Raw genomic sequence first — 26,105 nt, 5'->3', positions numbered from 1 at the left:
AATTTAAACGGAAGCATGCAAATATAGTGTGATTATTAATGAGAGCATCCAGATTAAAATTATATAAATACAAGGTTATTTGTAATGTACTAAGACTGAGTGTTATTGCACAGTCAGTGCTGGTTGTGTACTTGGATAGTGTTTTGTCTTCAAGTAGACATTTTTTAAGAACCTAATGGAGAAGTAAGCATTTTTCCATTTGTGTGAGTTTGCCAGTAATATGTTTTTACTTAAGCTGAGATTCTGCCAAACTTCATACCTATTCATTTGTAAAACCACATTTGCTGTTCTGCATTTTAGCTCTTACTGGGCATTCTTTATTCTTGTGAGATGTGATATATGGATTTACTTATTTATTTAAACTTACAGTGCTATTATCCTTGATGCTGATAGCAGAAGCTTAGAATAGGCACTTAGATTATATTCAGCTGCCAAACATTAGATATCTTAATTTCAGTGTCTTCTGGCTGTCAGAGGGATGAAATTTTTCATCCTAAGTCATACATGCACTTATTAGTGGGGAAAAGTTTCTTAATTCTTTAAGTATCAATACTGTTGAGATCTGCTAAAAATGAAAGTTTGTGGGCAGATCCTACGTTTAGATAGAAGTCTCCCCCCAAAAAATATTTTTAGGGTTTTTTAGTAGTAAAACTCAGGAAATTCCCTCCTGTACTACTGCTAATAAGTTCCTCCAGTACTAGGAGAGCAACTGATGCAACCTTTGCTTTAAACCCAAAACCAGACAAAATGTGTTGGATTTTAGGAAGATTTGAATATTGAACATGTATGATCTCTTAAGTGTCTGGTAACCCAGAATCTTCCAGGACTGAGAAGCAAATGCAGCCTGTCTGTCAGTAAAGCAAGAGCTCTTTCCCTCTGCAGTCACCTGAAATTGCAATTTCTCACCCTGATTTCAGGCTATTGGCTCTTAGAGGCTGTTGGCTGTGCAGGAGTGAGTGCTGCCCATGTTGCACTTTGCCTTGGAGTAATTTTGTGTGATGCTGAAACTGGGAGTTATGCTTGCCTGGACTCATTTAACTTTTCTTATCAACAAAGTGTATGGCTATCTTAAGAGCTCCATGAATGACATTGAAAGAAGCCACAGCAACAGGAGATACTTCAGCACACTTCTGCTTTTTACAGGGCATGAGAGGCAGAGAATATAGACATGCTGTGTGTCTCAAAGGGACTTTGAGTAGGTTATTTCAGCTTGAAAGGGGATTAGACTTAGATGACTGCAGTGTCATGTGGTTGTAACTGAAGGTGCCTATTGAGGATAATTCCTTTCTATAACTGAGTCCCAGCAGTTTTGTCAATGATGAGTAAGTGGAGAGAGGGACAAATGATCCCTTTGTCATGGTGAGTGATACAGAGGTGAGAAACTGCTCCTGAACGGAGACCTCAAAATGCACAAGCTGCCTGAAGCATCTTCTGCAGTACCCACCCCTCCTGCAGCAACAATGACCAAGTGCAGGGGAGAGGGCAGAGAGGAGAGAGTGATGCTGGCTTTCTTCTTCCTTTTCAGGTTTGGGGGCAGATTGGTGCTGCTTGGGTGACTCCATGCACAGTTGTAAATGTAATCACATCCATCTAGCAGTTCTGCATGTTTAGATATTTTCCTTTCCTTATAATACCTAATGCTCCTGAAAGTGAATTTGTTGCTCACGTAGAAATAACATTTTTGCTTTAATCCCATTTGCAATTGCAACTAATATCAGTTTCTAATTAAATCAGGTTTTTTTATGTAGCAGCAAAGATTGTTCAAACAGCTCAGCTGTCTGTGGATGTTTCTAAATCAAAAGCCTGGAGGTGGGAGTGATGATGTCTGTCTATAAGCAGTTATAGTAATTCCTTATAATAAATTGGCTTTTCACATAAAACTTCTCTCTCAAACCTAATTAAATTTATATTTTCTAAAACTTCTTTGGCAGCCAAGGCAACATGCCTACTGCCTGTTCAGTTCTTTTATTGGGTTGAACTAGAACTAACATTTAGGTAGAATACATTTTGACATTTGAATTTGATGTAAATGTTTCAGGGAAACATGTATCCTTTGTGGGTGATTCTCTGGTCACCATTATGATGTCATACTGTAAATATACTTTGTAAGTGGGCTTTCAGTAAAATCAGTGATGCATTTATTGCTTGTTCCTGGTCTCTTTTTCCTCATAGTATAAAATTACAGCTCCAAGTTACTTTAATTAAAAAGAAAAAAAGTTATTTTCTAGGACTTTGTAATTTTTAAATAAATCAAACTGGATATTCCTGTGTTACTTCTCAGTGATTATGTCTCTGCAAAAGGAGATGTTAACTCTAATTTTCTGCTGTAAGAGTAAACAGAAAGAGACATTGTCAATTTAAATGTTTTAAAATGAAATAATTTTGGTATCATTATATGATATCTTTTTAATACATCCCATTTTTCTAGCTAACAAGAACAGTAAAAAGACTTTTAAAGGATCGTTTAACTCCTTTTAAAGGAACGCTTAAGGCTCTCCTATTGGCTATTCCTCTTGTTAATCTCTGCTCCTATTGGAAAATGGCTCTGCCATCATCTTGCTGCTTCTACCTGAGTGTCCACAGGCACTTGGTGCTGCCTTAGTTGTAGCTTTCTCCTTGGGGGGAGCTGGTTGATGATCTCATGGCCTTTCTGGAGAAGACCACTCACTCACTGGAAACTCTGAGCTCATTATTAGCCGATCGAGCTAGAGGAAATTATTTTTCCTCTTACTGGCTTCTCTTTGGTAAAGCAGTTAGAGTAGATTGTAGGTTAGTGGACTTCTTACACTAACAGGAATAATGTTTTCTGATTGAGACAGCATTTTAAGCCTGGGGTTGTTCTGGTGCTACGTGAGAAGAAAAAAGTGGTGGCACCTAATTCAAAGCAGATTCTATTCAGTTTTATGGTCTGTAGGAAATTTTTTCCAGGTTTTTATAAAGTAAAATACAGATGAAATGTTGATTTGTGTCAATATACTTATAGTATGTGATGCATAAAATGCAAAATTAATTGTTTTCGGTTCAACTGTAAATATTAGCATTATGAAGCAAAGCTAGTCTGTGGTTCATATTAAGTTGTGATAAAATTTATAATTAGTGCAGTGGACTTTGAGTGAGATGCTTTCTTTATGTAAATTGTCTTTGGGTCATTTGAAATACCAGTTCTAGCACTCAGTGCAGGTTGAAATCTTAGTGATTACAACAGGTCTTGTTGTCTCATTTTAGTGGAGTATGTATGATTTGAGTTCAAGTCCATTCCTTATTTATTAAGTTTTTGTAGGTTAGTTTCCATTGGATTTAATGACAGAATACAAGTTTGGGGTTTCTTCTTCAGTATGTTACACTTAAAATAATTAGATTGCATAATTCACATCTTGCATGTGGTGATGGTGGTGTTGTGAGCTTTTATGAACTTCAGAGGAAGTCAAGACTTGGAGCTTGGGAAATGTTTGTTCTAGTTCTCAGGGTTTGATTAAACTCAAACCTAGGGCATGCCAGTTTGTGGTATTAGTAATCTTAAAGCATTACTTATATATTTTTTAAGAAAGTATTTCAACATCTTGACAGAATTCTGTGCCATCTGTGGCTAATTTTATAAAATAATTTCAAATATATAGTTTAGAAATAATTACATGGCAATTCAGGATTAAATTCTCCTTTATGCAAATTTATATTAAAAAAAAGGATAGTGGAAATTTGATCCTTCATATTAAAATCTACACCAGCAGTTCCTTAATGTAATATGGATCTGAATTTAGCTGATGTTTTGTTTGTGCTTAGACTGGGAAGCCTATCTTTCCTTGTGGGGGCAGAGGGGAGTATTTAATGTTTGTGCCTTGTTCTTTTGCTGGAGGAGGAGCCTGTTACCCCATCTCTGCAGCAGATGCAGGAGGTGCTGTCAGCCTGATCCCCAGCTGCCCTGTCCAAGCCCCGGGCTGGTCCAGCACGGGTCTCGGCTGCGGTGCTGCACGTGGTGCTGCTGGTGTGCGGACACGAGCCTTGCCCAGGGCTCTGGGCATGCTGACAGCCCAGCCCTGCTGGCCTGGCTTCCAGGGGCAGGCTGAGGACAAGGCTTGGCTCTGCCACCTCCTGCAGTAGCCAGCAGAGCTGAGCAAGTGCCTGGGGGCAGGAGATGCTCTGCCCTATTAAAGGGTGCTGTGTATCCCACCCTGGCATATGTTCTCCATAACCCCCCACAGGAGCTGTCTGCATCAGCCAGAACCCTCCAGGCCCTGCACTGCTGTGCTGCCGTGGAGTCTCTCTCAGATAACCTCTGGTTCTCATCTGGACCATTATTGTTTTAATATTGTGCTGTCTCTTCCCTTGCCCTGATCTCGTAATTGTTGTTTTGTTGGTTTTGTTGTTAATTTTCTTTAAAGTAACAGCTGTTAATTATCAGCTGCAAGAATAGTCTTAACAGTTTAACATCAGACTTGAGATTAAGTGTGCTTGCTCTGTTCCTGCTGGAATCAGCAGGGCACATATTTCCCTTAATTTGATTTTCAAACAATTTCGTGTTTTCTTTTTGCTTATAGCATTTGAGGAAGCTGGGATTGTTTAGTGAGTTCTCAGTGCAGCACTGTTTTTGAAAACAGAATTTTGACTCTTAAAAATCTCCACTTATTTATGCCCCACTGTTCCAGGGCAAGGATATGCTTTTCTTAAGTGTATGTTTGGTGCTAAATTTTTAACCTGCCATTAAAAAAACTTGGAACCTCAGCTTAATACTATCAAAGCACCATATCTTAGCTACAGAGGATCCAAATGTTCTTGTTAATATATAGTAAGTTTTAGAGCTTCTGCTCATGGAAATATTTGAAACCTGACTGACACAGCCCTGAGCAAGTTGTTTTGATTCTCCGTGCTTTGAGTGAGAATGTTGGACCAGTCAGTCTCCATGGGTGATTGTGACTGTGATTCAACCATTGTGATTCTGAGGCATTCAGCAGTTTCCAAAAGCTGAAACAATCATTCCAAGACCCTCACTCTTCAATGGTGGCTTGTCTTGCAGGATCCAGGCATAAGAATAATGAGCAATCCAGAGAAGTAGATGTAGGATAGATGCTCATTGCCCACATGGCAGAGTGGAAGAACTGAGCATGAACTTCCTGGTGCAAACTTTGGCATCTGTGAGAGAAAACAACCTTGTTATATTTGAAAAGGATGAGTTGCCCACTTTAGTTTTGTTAGTGCCTTTGTTTAAAAATCACGTAACTGACCTATAACTTCTCAAATCATTATAAAGTAGGGTGGGGATGAAAAAGAGGGATAATAAGGTTAAAAAAAAAAGGGTGTTCCAAGATGTTCTTCTGCAAAATATGTGTTGTTTGGCTCATGAGTAATTAGAAGTACAGATGTGTTCATGCACCTTCACACTATTGTAAGGACTTCTATTGAAGTCTTAGAATTGTACTTGATTATTTAAGTGCTATGTAGCATTGACTGGAGAATCATTTTGAAAATTGTGGTGTAAAAAGTAGGACATAAAATAAGATGCATTTTTGTTATTTAGTAGGTGTAAGGATCTCTTAAAAACGAGAAAGCCATCTTATCCTGTGCTTACATATTTGGAACACTAATAAAACAAAAAGACTATAGTTGGGATTTTCTTTTCAAATCTATAAGTAATTGGTTAGAATTGAAGCATGAGAAATTTCTGTCCAGAATTTTTTCAAGTGTTTGTAACTGAATGAAAAATGTCTTTTAAATGAAGTGATCTTTCAGCATATGTTTATGCCAGTTCTAGTGATATTACTCATGGAAAGTCTCCTGTGTGGATCTGTCACAACCTAAGGGAACAAATTATTCCCTTTTAAGAGAAGGGGGAAAACAAATATAGCACTACCTAACTGAACTTGTATTTCACTAATTCCAGATAACTATTTTTTTTCAGGTTTTTTTCCCCCCCTTTTGGTTACAATCTTATGAAAGGAGTTTGTCTGTAAAAACATGCAGTTCATTAATGTATTTCAAGTTTATGGGGATTTGGTCATTACTTTTATTTGTGGGGGTTTTTTTCAGAGGTGATGAATACTTCTGTTTGTAAGCCAAATGAATGAGAGGGTGTCCACTGTTGCAAATGGTTAAAGATAAGAGTATAGTATACTTAAAGTTTAGCTCACTTTCATTTGGAGATATTTTATTCAGATCTCTTACTGTAGATGCCCAGCAGTTACATATGAGAGAAGTAAAATAATAATATTTAAAACTATGACAATGAGGAGACCAGAGAAGTCATGGACAAGCTGTAGAGGCCTAAAAAGAGAAAAATGGGTAATTTAATAACAAGGCACTCAATCCACTTCTGTTGCTCTACAGACATTTGAGTACATCTTCCTGCTTTTAAATTTGTCTAAGAAAAGTAACTGAGCTATTAAAAGTGCTTGTTAAGGTAAAGTAAGCTTTGATTGATTTTTTTTTTTCTTTTGGGTTGTTTTAGTTTCACAGGAAAAATGTTACCTTTTGCTGTAGAATGTGTAACCTACTCTTTTTTTTTAACTTTCTTGTTTGATTTTTTCCTTGTCTGTTGCTGTAATCCTTTTTATACTGTAATGTTGCAGTTCCTTCATAGGGATTAATAGATTTTGCTGGAAACACTAAACTAGTACCTCAGTTTTACAACCTCTTTTTCCAATGAAGAAAAATATTTTCCTTGATGGGCAGAATGGAACACTTCCTGATAATTGACAGCTTTAAATAGTCATAAACTAGATCACAGGAAAATATCAAAGTAACTGTATTGTCCTGTTTAAATAAAAAATAAAACGAAAATGCCCAGCAAATGAGTACTTCAGAAATTGTAAGTGTACTGTCATGATTTAATTTGTAGAAGTGATTTTTGAAAAGTAGAAGCATATAATTTTGATTGGGTCTGCATGAAGCACTTTTACTTTATGTAACATTTGTCTTGAGTACGTTGAGCTGGAGAATAAATTCGTTAAGTGAGTGCATCTTCTGTAAACCAAAACAGACAGCTTATTTTTTTAGGTGAATTCCAAATGAAAGTAAATTAAAAAGAAACTACAAGGCTAGAAAGATGTGGAAAGAACACTTTTTCTTTTTTAATACCTCAAAGAATTTTTCCTGCCAGCATTTATTCTGATTCCAGAACTCTTAATTTACTTAGAATTTCTCTATGTGGAAAACCTGGGTACTTCAGAGTTCAGTAAGCTGTGCCAAGAAGTGTCTGTAGGTTAAAAATATTTAATATGAAGTCTTTGGATGCAGCCTCTCTGTTAAGAGGGATGGGGAGGGAGCAGAGAGAAGCAGCAGCAGATGATCAGTGATTCCTTCCCACTATGCAAAGTCTTTCTACATTGCATTGCTCAACCCTAGTACAAGGGGTATGATTGACTCCACTTTTCCCTCCTGGACCTGTGCTGTGGAGAGGGTTGGGCTAGCAGGGAGAGATTGTGTACCAAGATCAGTATCAGTGGTGTTGTAGGAAAGCACAGAGGAGAAACAGAATAAAGCCGGTCTCTGGCCAAAGCTATAGGTCAGAATTTTGCATGAATCAGGGCTGTGGAGGCAGCACAGCAGCACTGGCCAGGCTGCCTCCCAATTGCCCAGAGTGAGCATTAAAGAAAATGACAATTGCTGGAGGTGCTGTTCTCCAAGAGGCATTTTCTTCCATATGCTGTGGTCTTGTCCAGTTATGCTCCACTCTGGGGACAAAGTCTCCCTGAGAGTTCATGTGACTCCAAGCTCCAGCCTTTGGTCTGGATTAAGTAACTGCATTTTAGGCACAGCAGTTTCTGCATCTGTGTTGCTTGTTCTAAGAGAAAAAAAAGAGTTCTAAGAGATGAAAAGAGCCATTATAGCACTGGAATGCCTTGTTCTTGTAGCCTTTCTAGGTAAATTCAAACTGACTATTCACATGTGATGCTTCTTAATGCTATGTTATTTGATTAAATCTGAATGCTCTATGAAGTTCACTGACAAATAAATTGGTTGTGAGATCTTTATTCACTCAAGAACCTGATGGACTCTCCTCAGTGGAGCATTTATTTGAATGTCCTGTGTCCCACAGAAGGGTGATGTAAACGGAGTGTGCAACAGGAAAATGTTTTGGCTTAAAAATTAAATAGGCCTTAGTCAGACATTTTTCCCCTATTTTATAAATTGTCAGTGACAGTGCCATATGCAGGTGGTACTGGTAAGATCTAGGTATTTCTTTATAGGCAGGAATAATTTTTTTTTAAAAGTCTTGTTTGTTTCCACAACCTTGATATTTGGTAATGCTTCAGCTTGAGTTACTATACATGAACATGAACTACCTGGTTTCAGGGTTTTACACTTTGCCTCTGCTGTTTCTAAGAACAGCCAGGATAGATCTACCCTTACCTTGTAAGATCTTGCATGGCTGGAAATGGACTGGGTTAAACACCAGCTTTTGCCATGTGCTATCACTGCAGGAGTTTCTGCTTGGCTGAGCTGAGAAGCTGCTGGCAGGACAGTGTTGGTGACAGCCTTCTGCTCTGGAACTTGCAGGTTCCTTTGGTCTGCTGTGTTTCAATGGTGTTGAGTCAAGCTTGTCATCTTCAAGTGCTTGAGAACTGTGAGAGACAGGGACTAAAAAAGGCTGCTTATTGAGCCCTTCAGTAGGAAACAGTTTTTATAGGCTTTTTTGGGAGCATCATCATCTTTTTGGACTGTGCCATGTTTCTAATGTGCTTCTAGGTGATTTCATTTCAAGATTGTCTAAGGTATGAAATGTGATTGTTTAACATCACCTAGTGTTTCTCTTCTTTTTGAAGCCTGACTGCCAAAACCGTTGTTTCATTGTCTCCCCGTGCTTCCCTCCTGGGTAAAAACAGGTTGGGTAAAATCCTGTGAGTGTTGGGCTACATTTTTTCAATGCTGTATGTACAGTTTGTGCCACTGAATTCACTGGGATAATTTGGTTATGCAAAACTGCTGAGCACTGTCATGATTGGTCTTGAAATTATGAAGTACATTTGTAAAGAGCATACCCATTTCCATGACTATTATATTTTAGAAGTGGTCTCTAGGGTTTTCATTTCCTATGTCAGTCCTAAAGCCCTTTTTACTTTCCTTTCTTCTAATGGTAATTGATGATTGATAGGTAACTTTTGAACGTATTTGAATACAACCATTTTTCATTTATACTGCTTAGAATTGCTTCTGTTGTATGGTAATCACATAAAATGTGCTTCTTTTGAGTTAAACTTGTCCTCTTGCATTAAGGTAACATTGATTCTACACCATCCATACTGTCACAATTTCTTTTCCTTGGCATTGCTGCAGCAAGGCATCGAGCAGTGGCTAAATTTTCTCTGAAGTTCCTACTGCACTGCGCTGTTTTAAGTAAAAATGAATTACTTGACTGCTTTTTAGTTGGATAGTTAACTTGGAAGTAGATTTTTGGACCTGAAGCTCTGATTTTAAAGCTCTGTAAGGGCAGAAAGGAGCTTCAACTCCAGCTGCTTTATGAGCAATGACAGCACTTGTTTTCTGAAACTGTCAATGAAAGTAGTGGGGGCAGTCACAGGTGACTGTCACCTTCAGTCTTGAGACATGCCACCCTAGGTCTTTCACTTTTCACTGCAGACATGGGACGTGTATTTCTTCTGGGGATGAATCCACAGCACCAGTTTTGTTCTGATAACAGCATCTGGCACTAGATTGATTTAACAGGCTCTGAGGTTTGCTCTTTTCAGATATGCGCTTGTACGGCAGCTTCTGTGCAGCTCTGACATGGCCACACGCTGCTGTTGTTTTTTCTGCCTCCTAGCACCACGTGTGAAGCTAAAGCTCTTTGACACCTGCCATTTGGACCCTTTTCTTACTGAAAAATGTCATCGTTTTCAGACAAGATGAAGACAGATATCTGATCATTCTTCCCTTTGTAGGGATGTGCTGAGGGCATGGTTCATACACAGCTGAATAAAGCATTCCAGACTGGAGCTATACAGTTGGATTTATTAGTTTGGTATGGTAACTAGTTCTTGATTTGGGAGTTCATAGAGTTTTCTTGTGAACAGACATTGAGGAAGTCTTGCATTTTATCTGTTGTTGAAAGACTATTATTTGGTATTTCAAACCATTAAATTTTGCATGTCATTCTTCATCTGAAAGACTGTATTTTGATTCTGTAGGAAAGTTTAGTTTTGTATAAGCATACCAGAAAAATTGGGAAACACAGTATCATTGTAAGACTAAGTGTTATTTTAAGATAAGTAATTTTTAATGATCTGAAGTAACAATACCATCTCCGATTAGAGTATCTTGCTAAAGATGGGTTGAAACAGGCCTAATTATTTCCTCTTGAATAGGTTTTAAAGCTCTATACTGTCTACCAGGAAAGCCATCAGCTTAACTGATGCTAAATATCCTTTGTGGCTGAACAGGAGAGAAATACTTCCTAATGTAAGGATGATTGCCTTGAACTTCTGTCACTTCAGCAGCTGCTTGATAAGGTGCTTATTTATTGTCCCTGCTGTGGGGTCAGCAAGCTGTTTCAAATGTAGGGCTTGTAACATAAAGAGGTGATGATATTCTATATTCTGTCTTGTGATCTGCTGTAAAACAGAGTCTCTGGTATGAAATAATGTAATAGTTTTTACTTTACAAAGTGGATTGAGTTGGTCAAGACCAAATTCCTTTCTTTGTGTGGCATAGTTTCTAGTAAACTTCATAAAATACAGAACAAATTCACACATGGCTAGAAATACTGACTTTTTTTTTTTTGTTCTGACTTCAAAATGCTAGTTACAAGCAGAATTTCCCCTAGTATGTTCTATGGAAACTTACAGGATGCAGCTGTGCAAATATGTGGGGTCTGTTTCACTTCTCATCATTTGGTGTGCTCTCTGAAGACTCTTTGTGGGGTTAAATTTGTGTGTGTATGTGAGCTCTGAAGCAGGAGCTGTACTTTAAGGCTTATGGTGTCCCTCCTGCATCTAATTGAATAGCTGCAACTGCGAGTCACTATAAGCTTTTTTGTAATACTTTTGCTAAAGATGGCTTTAAAATCTTTTGTCTGATTTAACTGATTTTGAAAGATGGGCTGTCATATAAGCAGCACTTTTATGGCATGTAGTAACTAAAAGTTTTGAGTGAAGCAGTGGAAATTTGAGGAACATTCCTTTCTCACCTAACAGTCTTTTTAGTGTTAAATATATTTTGCAATGAAAATATCTCCCGGGTTCTCTATATTGTTCACATTTAAAACTAATTATTTATATTATTTTTAAAAACACATTAATTGGATGCTTTTTGCCTTGATTCTATTGAATAATGATGGCTTTCTAGTACAATCCTTTTTCATGATCCTAACATCTTCCTTTGCTGTACCACTACTTTATTGGTGATGGAGAAACACCATATCATGAATTTTATCTCATCTATCAGAATGAACAGGCTTTTGAAAATCTCTTTGGCTTTTTTATTCTTTGACTACATCATTCAATATATATATCAAGACCTTTTAATCTTGAACTTCTGTGATTTATGTTTCTCATATGAAAAAGGCAATGGCATAGCTGTGTCAGAGCCAGGGTCTGTCAATCCTGGTGTCCTGTTGTTCCTGTGTCAAAGCACGTGTGGCTGCACAAATCCCAGCCCAGCCTGTGCTGTGCTGCAGGCTCCAGCTGGCCACAGCCACCATCACAGCAGAAGGAATTGTGCTGTGCACAGCACAGAGGTGCTGGAGCACTCGTGTGCCCAAACATGAGTGGCTAGGAGGGGCAGGTAGCTCTGCCTGTGGTCATGGTGAGGAGCTGAAGGGGCCACTCAAGGTGCTTCTGCCATGTGCAATGTCCTGCTTGACACGAGCAGGAAGAGCAAGACGAGTCAAAATGCAAATGAAGGGTTATTGCATGAAGAGCTTTTTCAACCTGCCCTAGCTGGTCTCATTAGTCAGCAAAAATCAGATGCAGGCATCCTATTTCTATAGTGTAACTCTCAACCCTTTTGGGTGTTAGGCTGTTCAGAAACTATCTGTGACTTCTGTGTTTCCAGCAAGGCCCAATGGATTTCTCATTCATGAAGTAGCCCAATCTTCTTTTGAGTATGTGCTTAATTAAGTCTTCCTTGCCCCTTCTTAGTTTTAATCATAACATCTGCTAACAAAATTAAAGCTTGATACATTCCAACTGAGTGTCTAAATGCAGCATTCTTTTCTAGAGAATATTTTGTCATTTTATTTGTCATTATATTATTTCATTTTATTTTTCTGTCCCAGTTGATTCATACCCCAATTATTTTAGTAAATAACACTGAATAAACCTTTGACTCTTTTTTTTGCTATTGTACTTTGTGGGAACCTTTGGCTTTTGTAGCCACAAGATGAACAATATATTTATCAATAAATGTGTAACAAGTTGGTTTAGAGGAATTAGACACAATTGCTATATCATGATTTCGAAGGGTGTTTTTGTGACAGATCATCATTTTATAGCCAAATGCGAAAATCTTGGCCCATTCCGAGGTTGGCATACCCTTTGCTTTTAGAGTGACCAGGATTTTCTTCCAAGTAATAAACACCAGACTCTTCTTTGTACTGGTATTTTAAAGGATTGAAGTCATAGATCAGGAATTTGGAAATTGTAGGAACAGCAAGTTATGTAAAATTGGATAAAGTTGTCTTTTGCTTCTCTGTGGGTTATTAATCCAGTGTTTACATTTGATTGTGGGGAAATGACCTCAATGTAATATAAAAGTCTGAAATGTTGGTAGGGTTCTTGAAAATGTCAGGAAGATGCATTCTTCTTTAAGCCCACAAATGTCCAGCCTGATACATATTTTCTTTATTATACATACATTAGATGTTTTACATAGCTTTGAAAATGTTTGCAGTGAAAACTTACTACCTGCAAGTTTTAAAAATTGTAATTTAGTTAAACCACTGTTGTTAATTATCTGTTTGCTTGTAATCTTGATGCATTTTGTAGGTATGTAATGGCTTTGAATTTAAAAAAGAGTAAATTTTAGGTGTTCTTATTTTTTTTTTTTTACCATTTACAAGAAAGGCTTTTTTTCCTGTAAAAGACCAGATGGAAAATCTGAATAATCTTTTCAGATCAAATAGGCAATGCTTATTTAAGCTGAGTAAGAAAACATTTGCTTTAATAAGTGTTAAAAGCTCCTTAAAGTATTTAGAGTGGAGGCAGCCTGGTCTCTGGCATAAAGCTGAGGGCCCACCAGGTGGTGCTGGTGGAATACATTTAATGTTGCCTTAGCTACTTCAAATGTGTCTTAACAACTGTGAATGAGATGGGTGCAGTACAGGAAAACTTATGCAACAAACTCATATGCAGCAAGCCAGTTTGTACAATTGAAAAGAATACACTGTGATATTGCAGAGTGGATTTGTGATTTGGGCACTTTTAATTTTTAAAAATTGGATATAGATGCTGAGAAAAAAACCCTTACCCATGAGATGGCAGATGTGGGAAGCGCGATGTGGAGGCGTAGTTCCAGATCCTTTACCTGCTTTCTTGTTAATTCAAAGTTTATGAAACTTGTTCATTCATGTCCTAGAAGCTTATTGTATCATATCATATCATAACCATGTGCTTATTTACTGCATATTGACTTTAAAAAGCAAAATAATTTTTCACTAAAGCTGTTTCAAATGTTTAGGTCAGAATCTTTCCTCCTAAGGAATGCACAGTAAAGAGGGTCTCATTACTGGGGCCAATTCTTTTGGTTTTGTCTGCTAAGTGACTTAAAAGGTCAAAATAGAAACAAATTCTGAAGATACACAAGATCGTAATACAATTTCTCCAGCTCTTTTGAAGTTGGGGTTTTTTTGACTCTTTTGAGAATTATATCCATTATAGAAATGGGAAGGGGAGATTGAAGAACAGTGTGGACCACAGTAGTTTGGAGTAAATTTCTGTTTCCTACTCATTTGAGCATGTTTGGTTTTCTCTTAATATGCCCTGACATAAAATATATATACATTATTTAAAAGACATGATGTAGAGCCTTTAGCAACGTGAATTAGCTCAAATTGTCTATAAAGCCATCCCCCTTTTCAAGAGAATGATGAGAACGTGGAAAATATATGAAATGTCAGTGAACCAAAGTGACTGTCTTCTGTCTAGTGAAAAAGTAAAAGCCAGAACATCTACTGACCATCCCTAAAGCTTGTAATCTTAGTGTTTTGACCAGGCTAAATGTTTTAGCATTCTGTGTGCCATCGCCACATTAGTAGCCACCTCCCTGTAGCCATATCAAACCATGTGATAGCCACTAATAGTTCTGTTAAAGTTTGGTTGGCTGTTGTTGAATGAACCAGAGGATGGTTTCTTGGGAGTGTGTGGCCTTATGCATTTAATCTGGGTAAAAGTTTTATTTAACATCTGGGTTTTGCCGTCTTGGGCAGAGCGGTGTGAGGTTCTATGTGAGTGGAAATTCTTGCTCCCCTTTTCCGTGTCTCCTACAGCAAATATTTCACAGAATAGCTGCATGTGTTTACTAAACCATCTCAGAGTGGATCTCTAGTATCCTGTGTATGCTGCTTCTGAAAGTGCTCTTTATATATCTTGTTCTCTTTTTAGTGATAACTTTTTACTTGGCTTCTCTCTTTCTCCTCACGGAGTGTATAAATAGTTTTGCTTTTGAGGAAAGGAAATAAGCTTTTTTCAAATGTTTCTGTCTCCTATCCTGAGTGTTAATTTTATCTACTTATTTCAGCAAGGAGTTTTTGTACTGCCTACCTTAAAATTTGGCACAAGTCATATATTACCACAGAATGGCCGTGTTGGTGCAATCCTTCTGCTTCTGCAAATCATCAGTGTAGTATTAATGAGAAACAGTAAAATATCAAGTGTGTTAAAATTCCCATCAAGTTCAAATCAGTTTGTTCACTGCAGAAAATACCAGGAGAGGATCAAGCATTAGGCTGTGTTTAGTAGTACAGTTTATAGTACAGCATTGTAAAAATGACTGCAAAACACTGATTTTTTAAAAAAAAATCTTAAATGATATTACTTATATGTTAATATATAATATATCTAAATAATTATATTAATTGTATTATCAGTGTATTAAATTTAAAAATTGCATGTGGAGTAATGTTTGGGATCTGTTGGAATACGAAGATTGAAGAGAGATTAGTGAAAAGCTGTTAAAAGTGTGTGCTTATGTGTGGTTTTTTGGAAGCAATATCCAGAAAGGGAACGGTTGCCAGATGCTGCCTTTATAAGGTGTGAACACGTTAAGAAATACGTTCTGCTGCATTGTTCTTTAAATTACTTGTTCATCAGAGAAATCAGTTTTATGAGTCTTCTGTCAACATCTTTATGTTCAGCAGTTAGGTTTTTGTGATACGATCTTACTTCTGAGCCCTGTGATGGGAATGTTTTATGAATGTCATTTATAGTGATGGAGTGCTCATAATACTGAATCTTTTTGAAAGATCATGAAATAGTTTCGTTTTCGCTTGCCCTATTTACCTGGTCTGAGGTTCTTTTTTCTCCATTTGAATGGGTCTGGAGTTACATTAATCTTAAAGATAGCAGATTTTATTCTATGTATTTATTGAAAGATCCAGTCTGTTTGTACTACTGTTCTTAAGAGTTTTGGGTAACTTTAAAATCCGACTTGTGTGTACAGCACTCCACCAAATTGCAGTTTTGATTGGTGAAGAGGGGAATCTGTAAAAAACAAACAAAAAAACCCCAAAAAAACCCCAAAAAACCAAAAAGAAATTCTTAGATTTTGTATTTGCATTTTATACTATTTACTGTTACTGTGCTTGGAACATCGAATGGGAATATATTTAACCTCTGAGCTGTTCTCCAGCTTTTTCTAAAGGGAGTGGTTTCTAGGTATCAGTTTCTTTAAGTAAAAATTTGACCTAATAAATGTTCCTAAAAGGAAAATTTATAGTCCAATTTTAAAACAATATAAAGCAAAGTTATGGATTTTTGCTGAAAGGTCTGTTTCTTAAGGACTGTGGTTTCTCTCCTTATGGCAAAGATTAGGTTATTTTAAAAGTGGAATAGTAAAAGTAAAAATAGTTCTGAAACTGATAGTATTAATCTCCAGAGCAGTAGCTGTGTGATGCCATAATTATCAACCTGAAATTCCAGTTCTGTTGAAGTTATTTGAAGAAATACACTGTTGATTCAGTGGTGTCAGAATTTCACAGCTGAAAATAAACTTAGACTGTGAATACTTGATTGTAGTTTTCTCTTGAGTGGAACTAGAGCACTTGAAGGGTTTTTAATTATGTGTTTGATTTGAATTGCTGAGTTTATCATCATTACTGAATGAGTTTGAGATGTATGGTAGAGAAATGAACTGAAGTTTAAGTTCCTAAAGACAAGCAATCTGTTTTTCTTTGGGGATGGCAGTGGGAGCTGGGAGAAGACGGTACTGAATGCTGCTGAGAAGGGAGCTGCAGCTCTGTGACTCAATCTCTATCAAGTTGGGGCTTTTTTAGTGTTTTAGGGCAGCTGGCTTGAGGCAATGTGTGTGCATGCTCATGGCTTGGATTCAAGTGATTTGTTAGACTTTAGAATGTAGGTATTTTTAATGAAATTGTCAGGTAGGCTTAATTTTTTTATGGAAGCTGGTTTGCCTATTTATTTCTGGTAACACTTGTTTCTTATATTAATTTTCTTTCCTCTTGTAAAGATTGAGACAGGGATTGACATCATGCACAGTGTGTGTTTATAATAAGGCCAGAATTGATAAAGAATGAATGTTGCAGGTCAGGGAGGGGTGCTTTTGCTTAAATGGGGATATTTTCCTTTATACTGACATACTTTTGTGAGCATTTGGTTTATTCCAAACCTGATGCTTTAAAAAAAAAGAAATACAAATATTCAGTTAAGTCACTTGCAAAGTCTTTCATGTGTATTTTTCAGCTGTGGTCTGTTTTACATATTTGCTGTTTTATTTTTCAGCATTGTCAGTGAAGCGGGAGCATCGATCTACAGTGTCAGTCCAGAGGCTTCCAAGGAAATGCCAGACCTAGACCCTAACCTAAGGAGTGCAGGTATGAAGAGTATTTCATTTTATCACATTTCAATATGGAGCTCAAGTCTCAATTCTCAGCCTGTTTTGTTTATATTCTTAAATAAAATAATAGTCAAAAGTAGAAAAAAGTTTTGGATATTTTGTTTCTAAACCTTAATTATTCTGTCATTTCACATTTGAAGTCCTAGGCATGCAAGTGAATGACACCATCTTCTACTAACGCCTGTAATGTAAAGATCCTTGTGGATGTATTCCTTCAACAGGCTGGTACAGGAGAATTTATAGTGATGAACAGAACCAGTGAATTGCATGAACTTTCACATTTGCACATGTCCATGCTCACAGGGGCTTGACCTTCCCTCCTCTCCTCTGTGTGTACATAAATATCTCTAACAATAATTAAACCATTCAAAGGCTGGAAAAACAATATAAAAAACAATATAAAACTAGAGCCGATAATTTGAAGTTGTGCATTTGTTGTGATCACTGGAGTTTTCATGTAGCTGAATACAGTTTTCAGGAAATACTGTTTAGGTTTTGTTTTTAAAAAGTTGTGTACTTCAGCATAAATGTCACTGAGGTCTAACACAGCAATTGTAAATGTACAAGTGTTGCCACTTTATAATTTTAAGTTTTTGGTTAAAGAGTAGTCTTTAAAGATCAAATTCCTAGCAGCTCCATCCGTGACCAGATTCTACTCATGGATTTGTTTTATTCAGATACAGCTATAAGGGTAGGTTTGAAGTTATTTTTGTATTACTTCACTTATGTATTTTTAATTGTGTGTCTTTTTGTATTTTTTTTTAAGTCTACCTTATGGATTTTTTTATTCTTAATTTTTCTGCAGTTTGCTGTCATACTCAGTCAAATACAGCATACTGGAAAATGCAGCAGCACTCGTGTATAGAACTTTTCCAGTCAAAATTATAATGTTCTTAGATTTAATGTTTTTCTAGCAGGTTACTGGCCTGGAAATCCTTTGGAGGGTATAGATCAGCAGAAAAGAATTCTGACATGGTATTCAGGGGTAAAACTTTGTAGAATTCCCCGTGTTTCCCTTTCCTCCTCTTTCCACAAAGGGGAAAGTGTTAACTTGATGTTTGAAGTGAATGTTTTTACAGGAATGTTCTTGGAATGTCTGTATCAGCCCTTCCATTTGCAGGAGAGGTCTCTAGCTTCTTTTTGCTTGACTCCCTTTTCCCTGCCTGTGAACAGACTCCATCGTGACTATTTCTTCCCTGGGCCACAGAGTTTTATATGTGTCATGGTATGGCCAGAGCAAATATTAGGCGTGTGACATTTCTGTGTTTGTGACAGATAGCACCAGCTTTCCCTTGGGTCACAATTTTTTATGTATTAAAATAGGTGCTGATGTATTAAATATAGGTTTAAAGTTGATGTAAATTAACAAAAAACCCTGAAAAGGAGGAAATCTAATTATTAACATTATGCTTTTCCAGGTGTACATGTTTCTCATTTTCTCCAAAATTAATTTTTCTACATTCCAGACACTTTTATTTATTGTTCTGCATCAAATACAGAGAAGTGAAATCAAAGTTTTAATATATGCTCAATTCAAGTATTAATTACCTAGAGTTCATAATTGCTCCATTATTACAAGGATTTTCATCAGCCTTAATTTAAGTGCTCTTGTGTCTGGTTTTAAAAGCATCAGCAATTTTACCATGCCACAGCAGTCCTACATAGTGGACAGAAATTGAAAAAGGGTAGGATAGAAATTGAAAAATAATTGCTTAGTTCCATGGAAGTTGTCTGTTATGAAACTAGACAGCTAGAACTATCAAGGTATTCTTGAAATTTCGGGCTTTCTTCCTGACATCTTTTGGTGTCAATTTGTAATTAGCTGTGCTAAAGCTACAGATGTTTTCTTGAAGTTGAGTGTAAAAATCGTACATAACATTAGAGGGAAACATTACCTGATGTTTGAGGCTTTTTCAGACTTTTTTCTTGACTAGGTTACTTGTATAGTTTCAATTTTCCTTTAATTTGCAGCATACCAAAAAGTGACATTGTGTCAAAGCTGACTTGCTTTTTATTTTAATTGTTGTCTTACATCATGTCAGATTCTGTGCTTACATGATAGCATTTAGTACATTAAAAGAAGCTGACAGCTGCATGATGAAGTGTGACATTTATAGTTAAAATAAAAGGTACAGCTGACGTGAGATATCTGTGATCTTAACACTATTTGCCACTTTAACATTTTTCTCAACAAAACTTTATAGAAGGTTTTTTGAATGACACAGATAGGCCTATGTTTGTCCATTGGGTACATAAAAGTAAAATATTAAATAATACATGTTATATGAAGACTTTCTCATATCTGGAATGTTTGCAGTGGTGTTTAGCAACTGTTTGTAGTCAGTATTTGCTTTGTACAAAGAAATAGAAGATATCAATCCTGGTGGAAAAATTAACTTAATAGTTTCTCCTTGGCTAAGTGCCCTATATATGGGGAAAACCAGCAACCTTCATCATTTCTTGGGGGTGCTAATTAAAGATTAATTAGTTAATCCAAGGTCTCAGCTGTTGGTTTTTTTTTCCCCTTTGAGCTGTCTTTGAAGGTCATGGATGACACAAGTTTGTAATAAATGATTGAGAAGGATCTCTTTTTAAACCAATGCTGTATATACAGACTGTAGAGGAAAGTCTTTATAAACATCCATACAGCACTTTTAGCCAAAATTGCACTTGCTTAAAAAAGAAAAAAAAGCTTTTTTAAAAACAATTTTCTGTTACCTATAGTACAGGGAATTAAATAGGCTCTTTCCAACTTTAGAAGTGTTCTGAATATTTCATGAAAGTGCAGAAGCTACTGTACTGCTACTGCAATTCCTATAAAATCTTGTGGAGTGGGACTCAGCTAAGTAGATAGTAAAGAGCTTGATGAAACCTAGTTACTTGTGTTTGAGTAGGGCGAGAAGGTATATATCCCCTTCTGACAGTCATTGTAGGATTAATGAGCAGAACAGCTATTTCTCAGCCTCACAGAATTAGGAGATAAGAGGCTTATAGGCCAGAGCAATAAAAGGATTTCCTACTTGATAGGCTGAGGAAGTTCAGCTGCAGCAGATTAGGAGGGTTCTGCCTAGAGAGCAAGCCATGGAGTTCAGTAATAGGGGCTTTGAAGGAACCTGCAGTCTGACAGACAAGGGAGTGCAAGGCTTCCTTGAATTCTTCTTCTCAAAAGCTGTGCCCAAGGACGCACTTGAGATTTGGGGTGGGAAGTTTTGTAGAGAAGAGCGGAGACAATTGAAGGAGTACTTTGCAAGCTGGAAATGCTGATCACCTTTGTGAAGTTTATTAGTATGTGCTCTAGTAAGGCTCTGTGACTGCCAGCTCTGAGGCTGCAATGAGGTATTGGTAATGAGGGAGCTGTGAGGCTGGGTGGATGACTGCAGTTCTATTTCTGCCCTGGCATGTGTCCTCTGGCCACCCTCTTGAAGCAGCAGTTAAAATACTTCATTTGGTAGAGTTTTCATAAAGCTGTCAAATTCATATTTTTTTTGGTTGTTCATTTAATTTGTTGAGATTTTTGCTTCTTTTTAAAAAAATTCTTGATTTCCTGACCTAGCATCAGTACACCACTTCATGTTTAGCCTTTGGTTAGTTTTTATTCATGACAGCTTCAAGTAGGAGTTATGCACTTAACTTGCCTGTAAAATCTCCTGGATTGCTCTGGGTCTCTGTGATTGAGATTGATTTGTGCCTTTTTTCAATGCAAAGCCTGGATGCAAGTTTCCCTTAGAAGCAGTTTACTGGGCATGGTACTTTCCCTTGCAACTTTAGCAGTAATTCACTTGCCACGGGTTACCTTTCATTGCCAGAGCACATGAGATTACTGTCTTGGTGTGTTATTCTTTGTAGAAGAAATAAGTTAAACTCAGTAGTGACAGGCATTCCTCCCTCAGACAGACAAGCTCTGTGACAGTCTGTGCCAGCCTGGGTTTGGTTGCTGTCACTGGGCCTGGGAATCCTGGAGTTCAGTGATTTCATCAAAAGTTGATGTCATTGCTTTCCTTCTGTCCTGTTCCATATAGTTTTGCCTAAGGTTTGATTTTCTGATGCAGAGTCTGTATTCCTAATAAAAATAAGTTTTATGGGATAAAAAATGAAGGATGTCAGTACAGGTGTCAACATATACACTCTTCCAGGCTTTCTTTTTTCTTCTCTCACTGTTTCTCCACTTCTACACCCCCTTGTTGCAAATGCTTGTTGGCTTGAGCAAGTTTGGCCAGACAAAAGGGGAAGACTGTGGAGGAACAGATGAAGTGTATAGAAAGTGTAAGCACATAAAACTCATGCTGAAGGATTGTCACACAGAAATGTGAATTTATGTATTTTCTGGATGCCTGGGAGCTTTTTAAGGTATGGCCAGCTAGTGGAGGTTTTGTTCTTCATAGTATAAGGAAGATAAAGGATGTACCAATTGTTTGGCTTGTGCTCACAAAGAATTTTTTTTCTGCTGCCTCTCCACCTTTATTTCAACATAATGAAATAAATGTTGCTTAATAACTAAAAATCAGAGGAAACTGATGCATTCTAATGAAACAGTGGCCTGATGGTAGAGAATTGCTATGAAGGAGGAGTCATGCTGGGATTTTACTCTGGTTTCAATGCACACTCAGTTATATAAATGAGAAATGTCTTAATTTCATTGAATTGATGAATTACCTTTCCTTTTGAGATGATTGTTCAAAAAAATAAGCAATTTTTTCTTTCTTTCACTACTTATAAAGTAAAATAAAAGGGGGAGAAAGAGGCTATTTTTTCACACGCTATGTTTGTATAACCATAAGAGATGGTTAGATCTCTTCTAACCATCTCTTGTTAGAAGAGATCTCATGCTAAACCTCTCTATTTTATTTTCATACCTTATGCAATCATACACACTTGATATTTAATATGTAGTTCTGTGTTCAAATGCTGAAAGAAGAGCAGCATCCCTGGGCTTGTCTAATGTAACAGCTCTAAGAAATGTGCATTTTCCTCTTGGATGTGAAGGACTAGGGCTTTGTCAAGACCACATAGTTGTGTCACTCAGGAAAGCAACAAAGGTAGATAAAATATTCCCTAAAGCTACTCTTTTTGAAGATTTGGAAAGCTAACAGGGCAAGCATGTGTCATGGTGCACACACGGGTACGATCCAATGTGGAAACTGTGTTGTTTCTAAGGGATGTTTTCTGAGGATAAGGAAGAATCTGAGAGAGCCAAAGGTCACACAGCACAGCTTGCCTTAGCATTGTCAAATCCCATCTGCTTGTCTCCTCTCCACAGGGCAGAACACATTGCATTATTGTACTCTCAAAGTTCAGCACACCACTTGCACTTTTCCTTGCAAAAGAAAGCCTTGTAGGCTTTGAGGGCTTGTTAGGACTTTCAGACTGTTATGCTACAGGGTTCCATTCCCTGGGGTCCTGTTAGAGACACAGAGTTCAGAGCTGTCATACTGGCCAGCAAGTAGAAGGTAAAGATTGGAAAAAAATGTAATTTCTTTTGACTTTATCTTAAGGAAAGTAAAACAATTTGATGATTAGATGTGTGGGACATAGTGCCTGGATGTCTACTTGAGCTAATTTCTTCATCTTCTTAAAAGAGCACTGCTCCCCTTTGGCTACTCAGGAGAGAAGGTCATTTTTCAAAAACTTTGTTTTATTGAGTCCTGCGGTTAAAACATTCACACTGCTGTCTAAGTGGGAGCTTTCTTCTACAGCTAGTTAGAGAGAATTGGTGAAAGTTCCACAAGCTTTCAGAAGAGAAAGTAAGCACTAAATTCTCATGCATCAAAACATTTTGTCAGCCCAATGTTAAATTGGGTGTCGTGCAATTAGAGCAGTGTGAAATGAAATCCTATTTCATCTTTCATCTGTTGTGTTCTATAGCATTTAAAATGAGTTTAATTATACTTTTGAAAGGATGGAGAACAGAGAACCACACTGTGGTGATGAACATGCAGTGGTTAGAAGCAAAAAGGGTGGTGAATAGCAGTAAGATGTTAAAGATAGAATATGTTAATGATAATAATATTAATAAACTAAAATAACAGTAATAGCAATAATTCTTAATTAATAATAGTAATATAAGTAATTAGTAATAGGAACAAGAGGATCTTGTTAGTTGTCTCCCCATAGAACCCAGTTCCTACTATTGAGCAGAAGCTCATCACAAGGCATGGGCTAGCTCTACAATTCAAACAGAAATTATAGGGAATCTGTGGGGTTCTATAGGAAATCTTAAAAAACAGTTTCTAACTGTAGATAGTCTGGAAATGACTAAGCCTTGCCCAGTTGGGCATGAGCACGTGCCTGCACCAGGATATTGAGAAATAGAAAAATGGGCTTGAATTACCCCAAACCAGTAGCCCAATCCTGAATGGGCTTTTACACAGATGTTAAAGATGTTTGTAGTCTTGCAGTTTTATTCTTGTTCTAGACAGGAACCGAATGTTTTCTAACCTGTGTAGACCTCAGGGTATGTGGGAGAGGTGGTGTATAATCACTGACATCCTGCTTACTGGTACTGTATTTCCTCTGAAGCTGTAGAGCTCAGGAGTGAGCTGGAGTTGGATCTCCTGCTGCCTGCAGGTTTTACATGCTCTGGTCAAGCTGCTATCCCTTAGCATAGAAGAGCTATGAGAACCATTCTCTTCCCCCCTTCTGGTGTAACTCTGTGCCTGTGTTGTGCCTGTGTATTCTCTTTTGAAGGCTTTGAAGCATGGAGCTAGAGGAATGACCAGCACCAGGATGCTCTTCAATTCAAGGAGTTCTGATTTCCTTTTAATACTGGGATTTGATGTGTTATTTGGCAAAGCTGCTTTTCTTACTACAGGCATAAGAAAGAACATTCTGGTCACTTACAAAAGGTTAATATTTGCTGTTGATACAAATGACTAATTCTTCTAAGATACAGATGACAAGCTCTTGTAAGATTTAAACTTCAAGTAATTTTTTACTTTTAGCAGTAACAGTAATCAATGGCAGTGTGATGCAGTTAGTATCAGCAGTGTGAATGTGAAAAGGATATTGATGATACCTGCCTTTTAAACTGAACAGATGGGGAAAAGTTTTTTTTGTCTTCTGAGACTAACTCATTTCTGTGACAAAAAAATCACATGAGGCTTCAGTTAAATGCTTACGGTCCCCTGTCTCATCTTGGGTAAAATGGGTACTGTTCTGTGATACAGAAATTACTAATGCTTGAGAAAAGTGTTTGTGAGAGTGTTTCTAAGAAAAAATACTGACTTTAAAAAGCTGCATTGTAATATTCACTTGTCCAAGTTTTTCTCTTTAAACATATTTCTAATTTGCTTGTTGTATTCAACCCATTTCTTTTAAAGTTTTATTTCTTGGTAATAAATAGGTAGAATATTGTCATTCATTATTTCATTAATCTTAGGCAAATAACAGATTATCAGTTTTATGGAGTTAAAAGTAAACTAAAATGTAACCTTTTTAAAACAAAAACCTGCTCACTTGCTACAGAAGAGCTTTGGATGAAATGCAGCTGTTGAACAGTTGCTTAAAATAAATTGCATACTTCAAACCCACCAAGAAGATATATGAGGATTCAAAACTGTGTCACAAATCCTGACCTACTGAGAAAGAATGCTTAATGAAAAGACTACTGTACATTTCACTGTATCCTTTGTAAGGAGGGTGAAATTCAGGTCAACAGGATAGAAGGCTTCCAGGACTCAGGAAACCTGAACAATCGATCACTGAATAAACATTATTGCAGATACTTATGGAGAGTAATTGATCTTGAACACAATAATAGGCTTTATAAAAGGATTTAAAAAGTTGTAATGTTTCCATATCTACTCTGCTATGATATATTGACAGTAATTACTTTTGCATTTGTGAGTCCCGGATTACCTAAAGATATTTTTTTTTTAATTTCATTGACGTTGAAGTTTCAACCCAGACTTTTGAGTTGGGAAGGTTATTTAAAAGAGGAGGGTGGATGAGTTACTTGGGTGTTATAGTAGCATGTCTCAGCAAGAATGAAATACTGAGTTTTTTTAATAAAGATACAGAATGTTCTCATTTATGACAAAATTGAAGGTGAACTCTTCATAGCTTAATAGCTTGCGGTTGCCATATATTTATTTGTAAAACATTTATAAAACTATCTACTGCCTTCATATCTGGAAGCTTCACGTCTTTTCAAAGCCCAAAACAAATGCTCCCACTCATGTGGGGTAGCTAAGTTGTCACAGTTATTGACTCAGACATATGTGAAGATGTGCTTAAAAGGAGGAATGCCATCATCCTGGACTTTTGGCCAAAAATGTTCTTTTGCTTACGGTGTTAAGCAATATTTGAATGCCACTGTAACTGGAAGAAATTGAAATTTTTTTGTTCTTCTACTCATAAGCATTCTCCATATTCATACTTTCCTTACCTAAGCCTTAAAGCTCTTGCTTTGTGGTGTGGCTCTTACATAAAGCAATGTAAAAAGAGGACATTTCAATACGTAGTTGTCTGAATACAGATGTTGGCAGCCTGCCCCTAAAGAGGGCACAATACTTGAAACCATAATAAATTTCATCTAGTTGACAAGATTTCCAGCTGCCCTTGCACCCTGAATAGTCTGCATGTCTGATTTGGTTCTTAAAGATTGCTTTATACCTGTTCTGTTACTGAAGGGAGGCAGGTAGCCAAAGAAGTTTGCACTAATTCTAGTTTTTCAAGGCTGACAGCTGACTTGGGCCTTGTATAGGTACCATGCAGAGAAATGGTAAGGCTGCAGTGTTGTTTTGGCCCTTTACTGTTGAGTGTGGCAAGTTTTTTCTGTCTTTAGTATGAAAACTATTATCAGTATTCCTGAGTGAAAACCCTCCTGTGATTTGTGTGAAAAATGCTACTGCTTGCTATAAAAATTACTAGAGAAACAAAGTTACGTGACATATGTTTGAAGAAAATAGTCTTAATTTTAAATTTCTGCATTTGAAATTAGGGATTTGATCTTTAAGACAGGAGTAGCCACATAATTAGCACGTTTGCTAGTTCATGAGGGCATATCTGCATATTAGCCATTAGGAAACAAAGCATTTTAATGCAATTCCTCACTTTCTATGAAGATCAGACACAGAGATTGGCATGAGCTGTGCAAACAGCTCTTATGT

At 37.1% G+C, this 26,105-nt stretch overlaps 1 protein-coding gene across 2 annotated transcripts in view; it reads left to right on the top strand.

Annotated features, from left to right (window-relative positions):
• SRBD1 (S1 RNA binding domain 1) overlaps positions 1 to 26,105 on the top strand; it is a 124,395-nt gene that overhangs the window by 43,874 nt on the left and 54,416 nt on the right. For both annotated transcript variants that reach the window (XM_050972941.1, XM_009091259.4), the window contains exon 17: positions 16,884 to 16,975. In XM_050972941.1, coding sequence (XP_050828898.1) covers positions 16,884 to 16,975 — 92 coding nt within the window. The remainder of the gene's footprint in view (positions 1 to 16,883; positions 16,976 to 26,105) is intronic.

Source organism: Serinus canaria, chromosome 3, assembly GCF_022539315.1.
Source record: "Serinus canaria isolate serCan28SL12 chromosome 3, serCan2020, whole genome shotgun sequence".
Classification (NCBI taxonomy): Eukaryota; Metazoa; Chordata; class Aves; order Passeriformes; family Fringillidae; genus Serinus; species Serinus canaria.
This window is presented reverse-complemented; position numbering and strand designations above follow the sequence as displayed.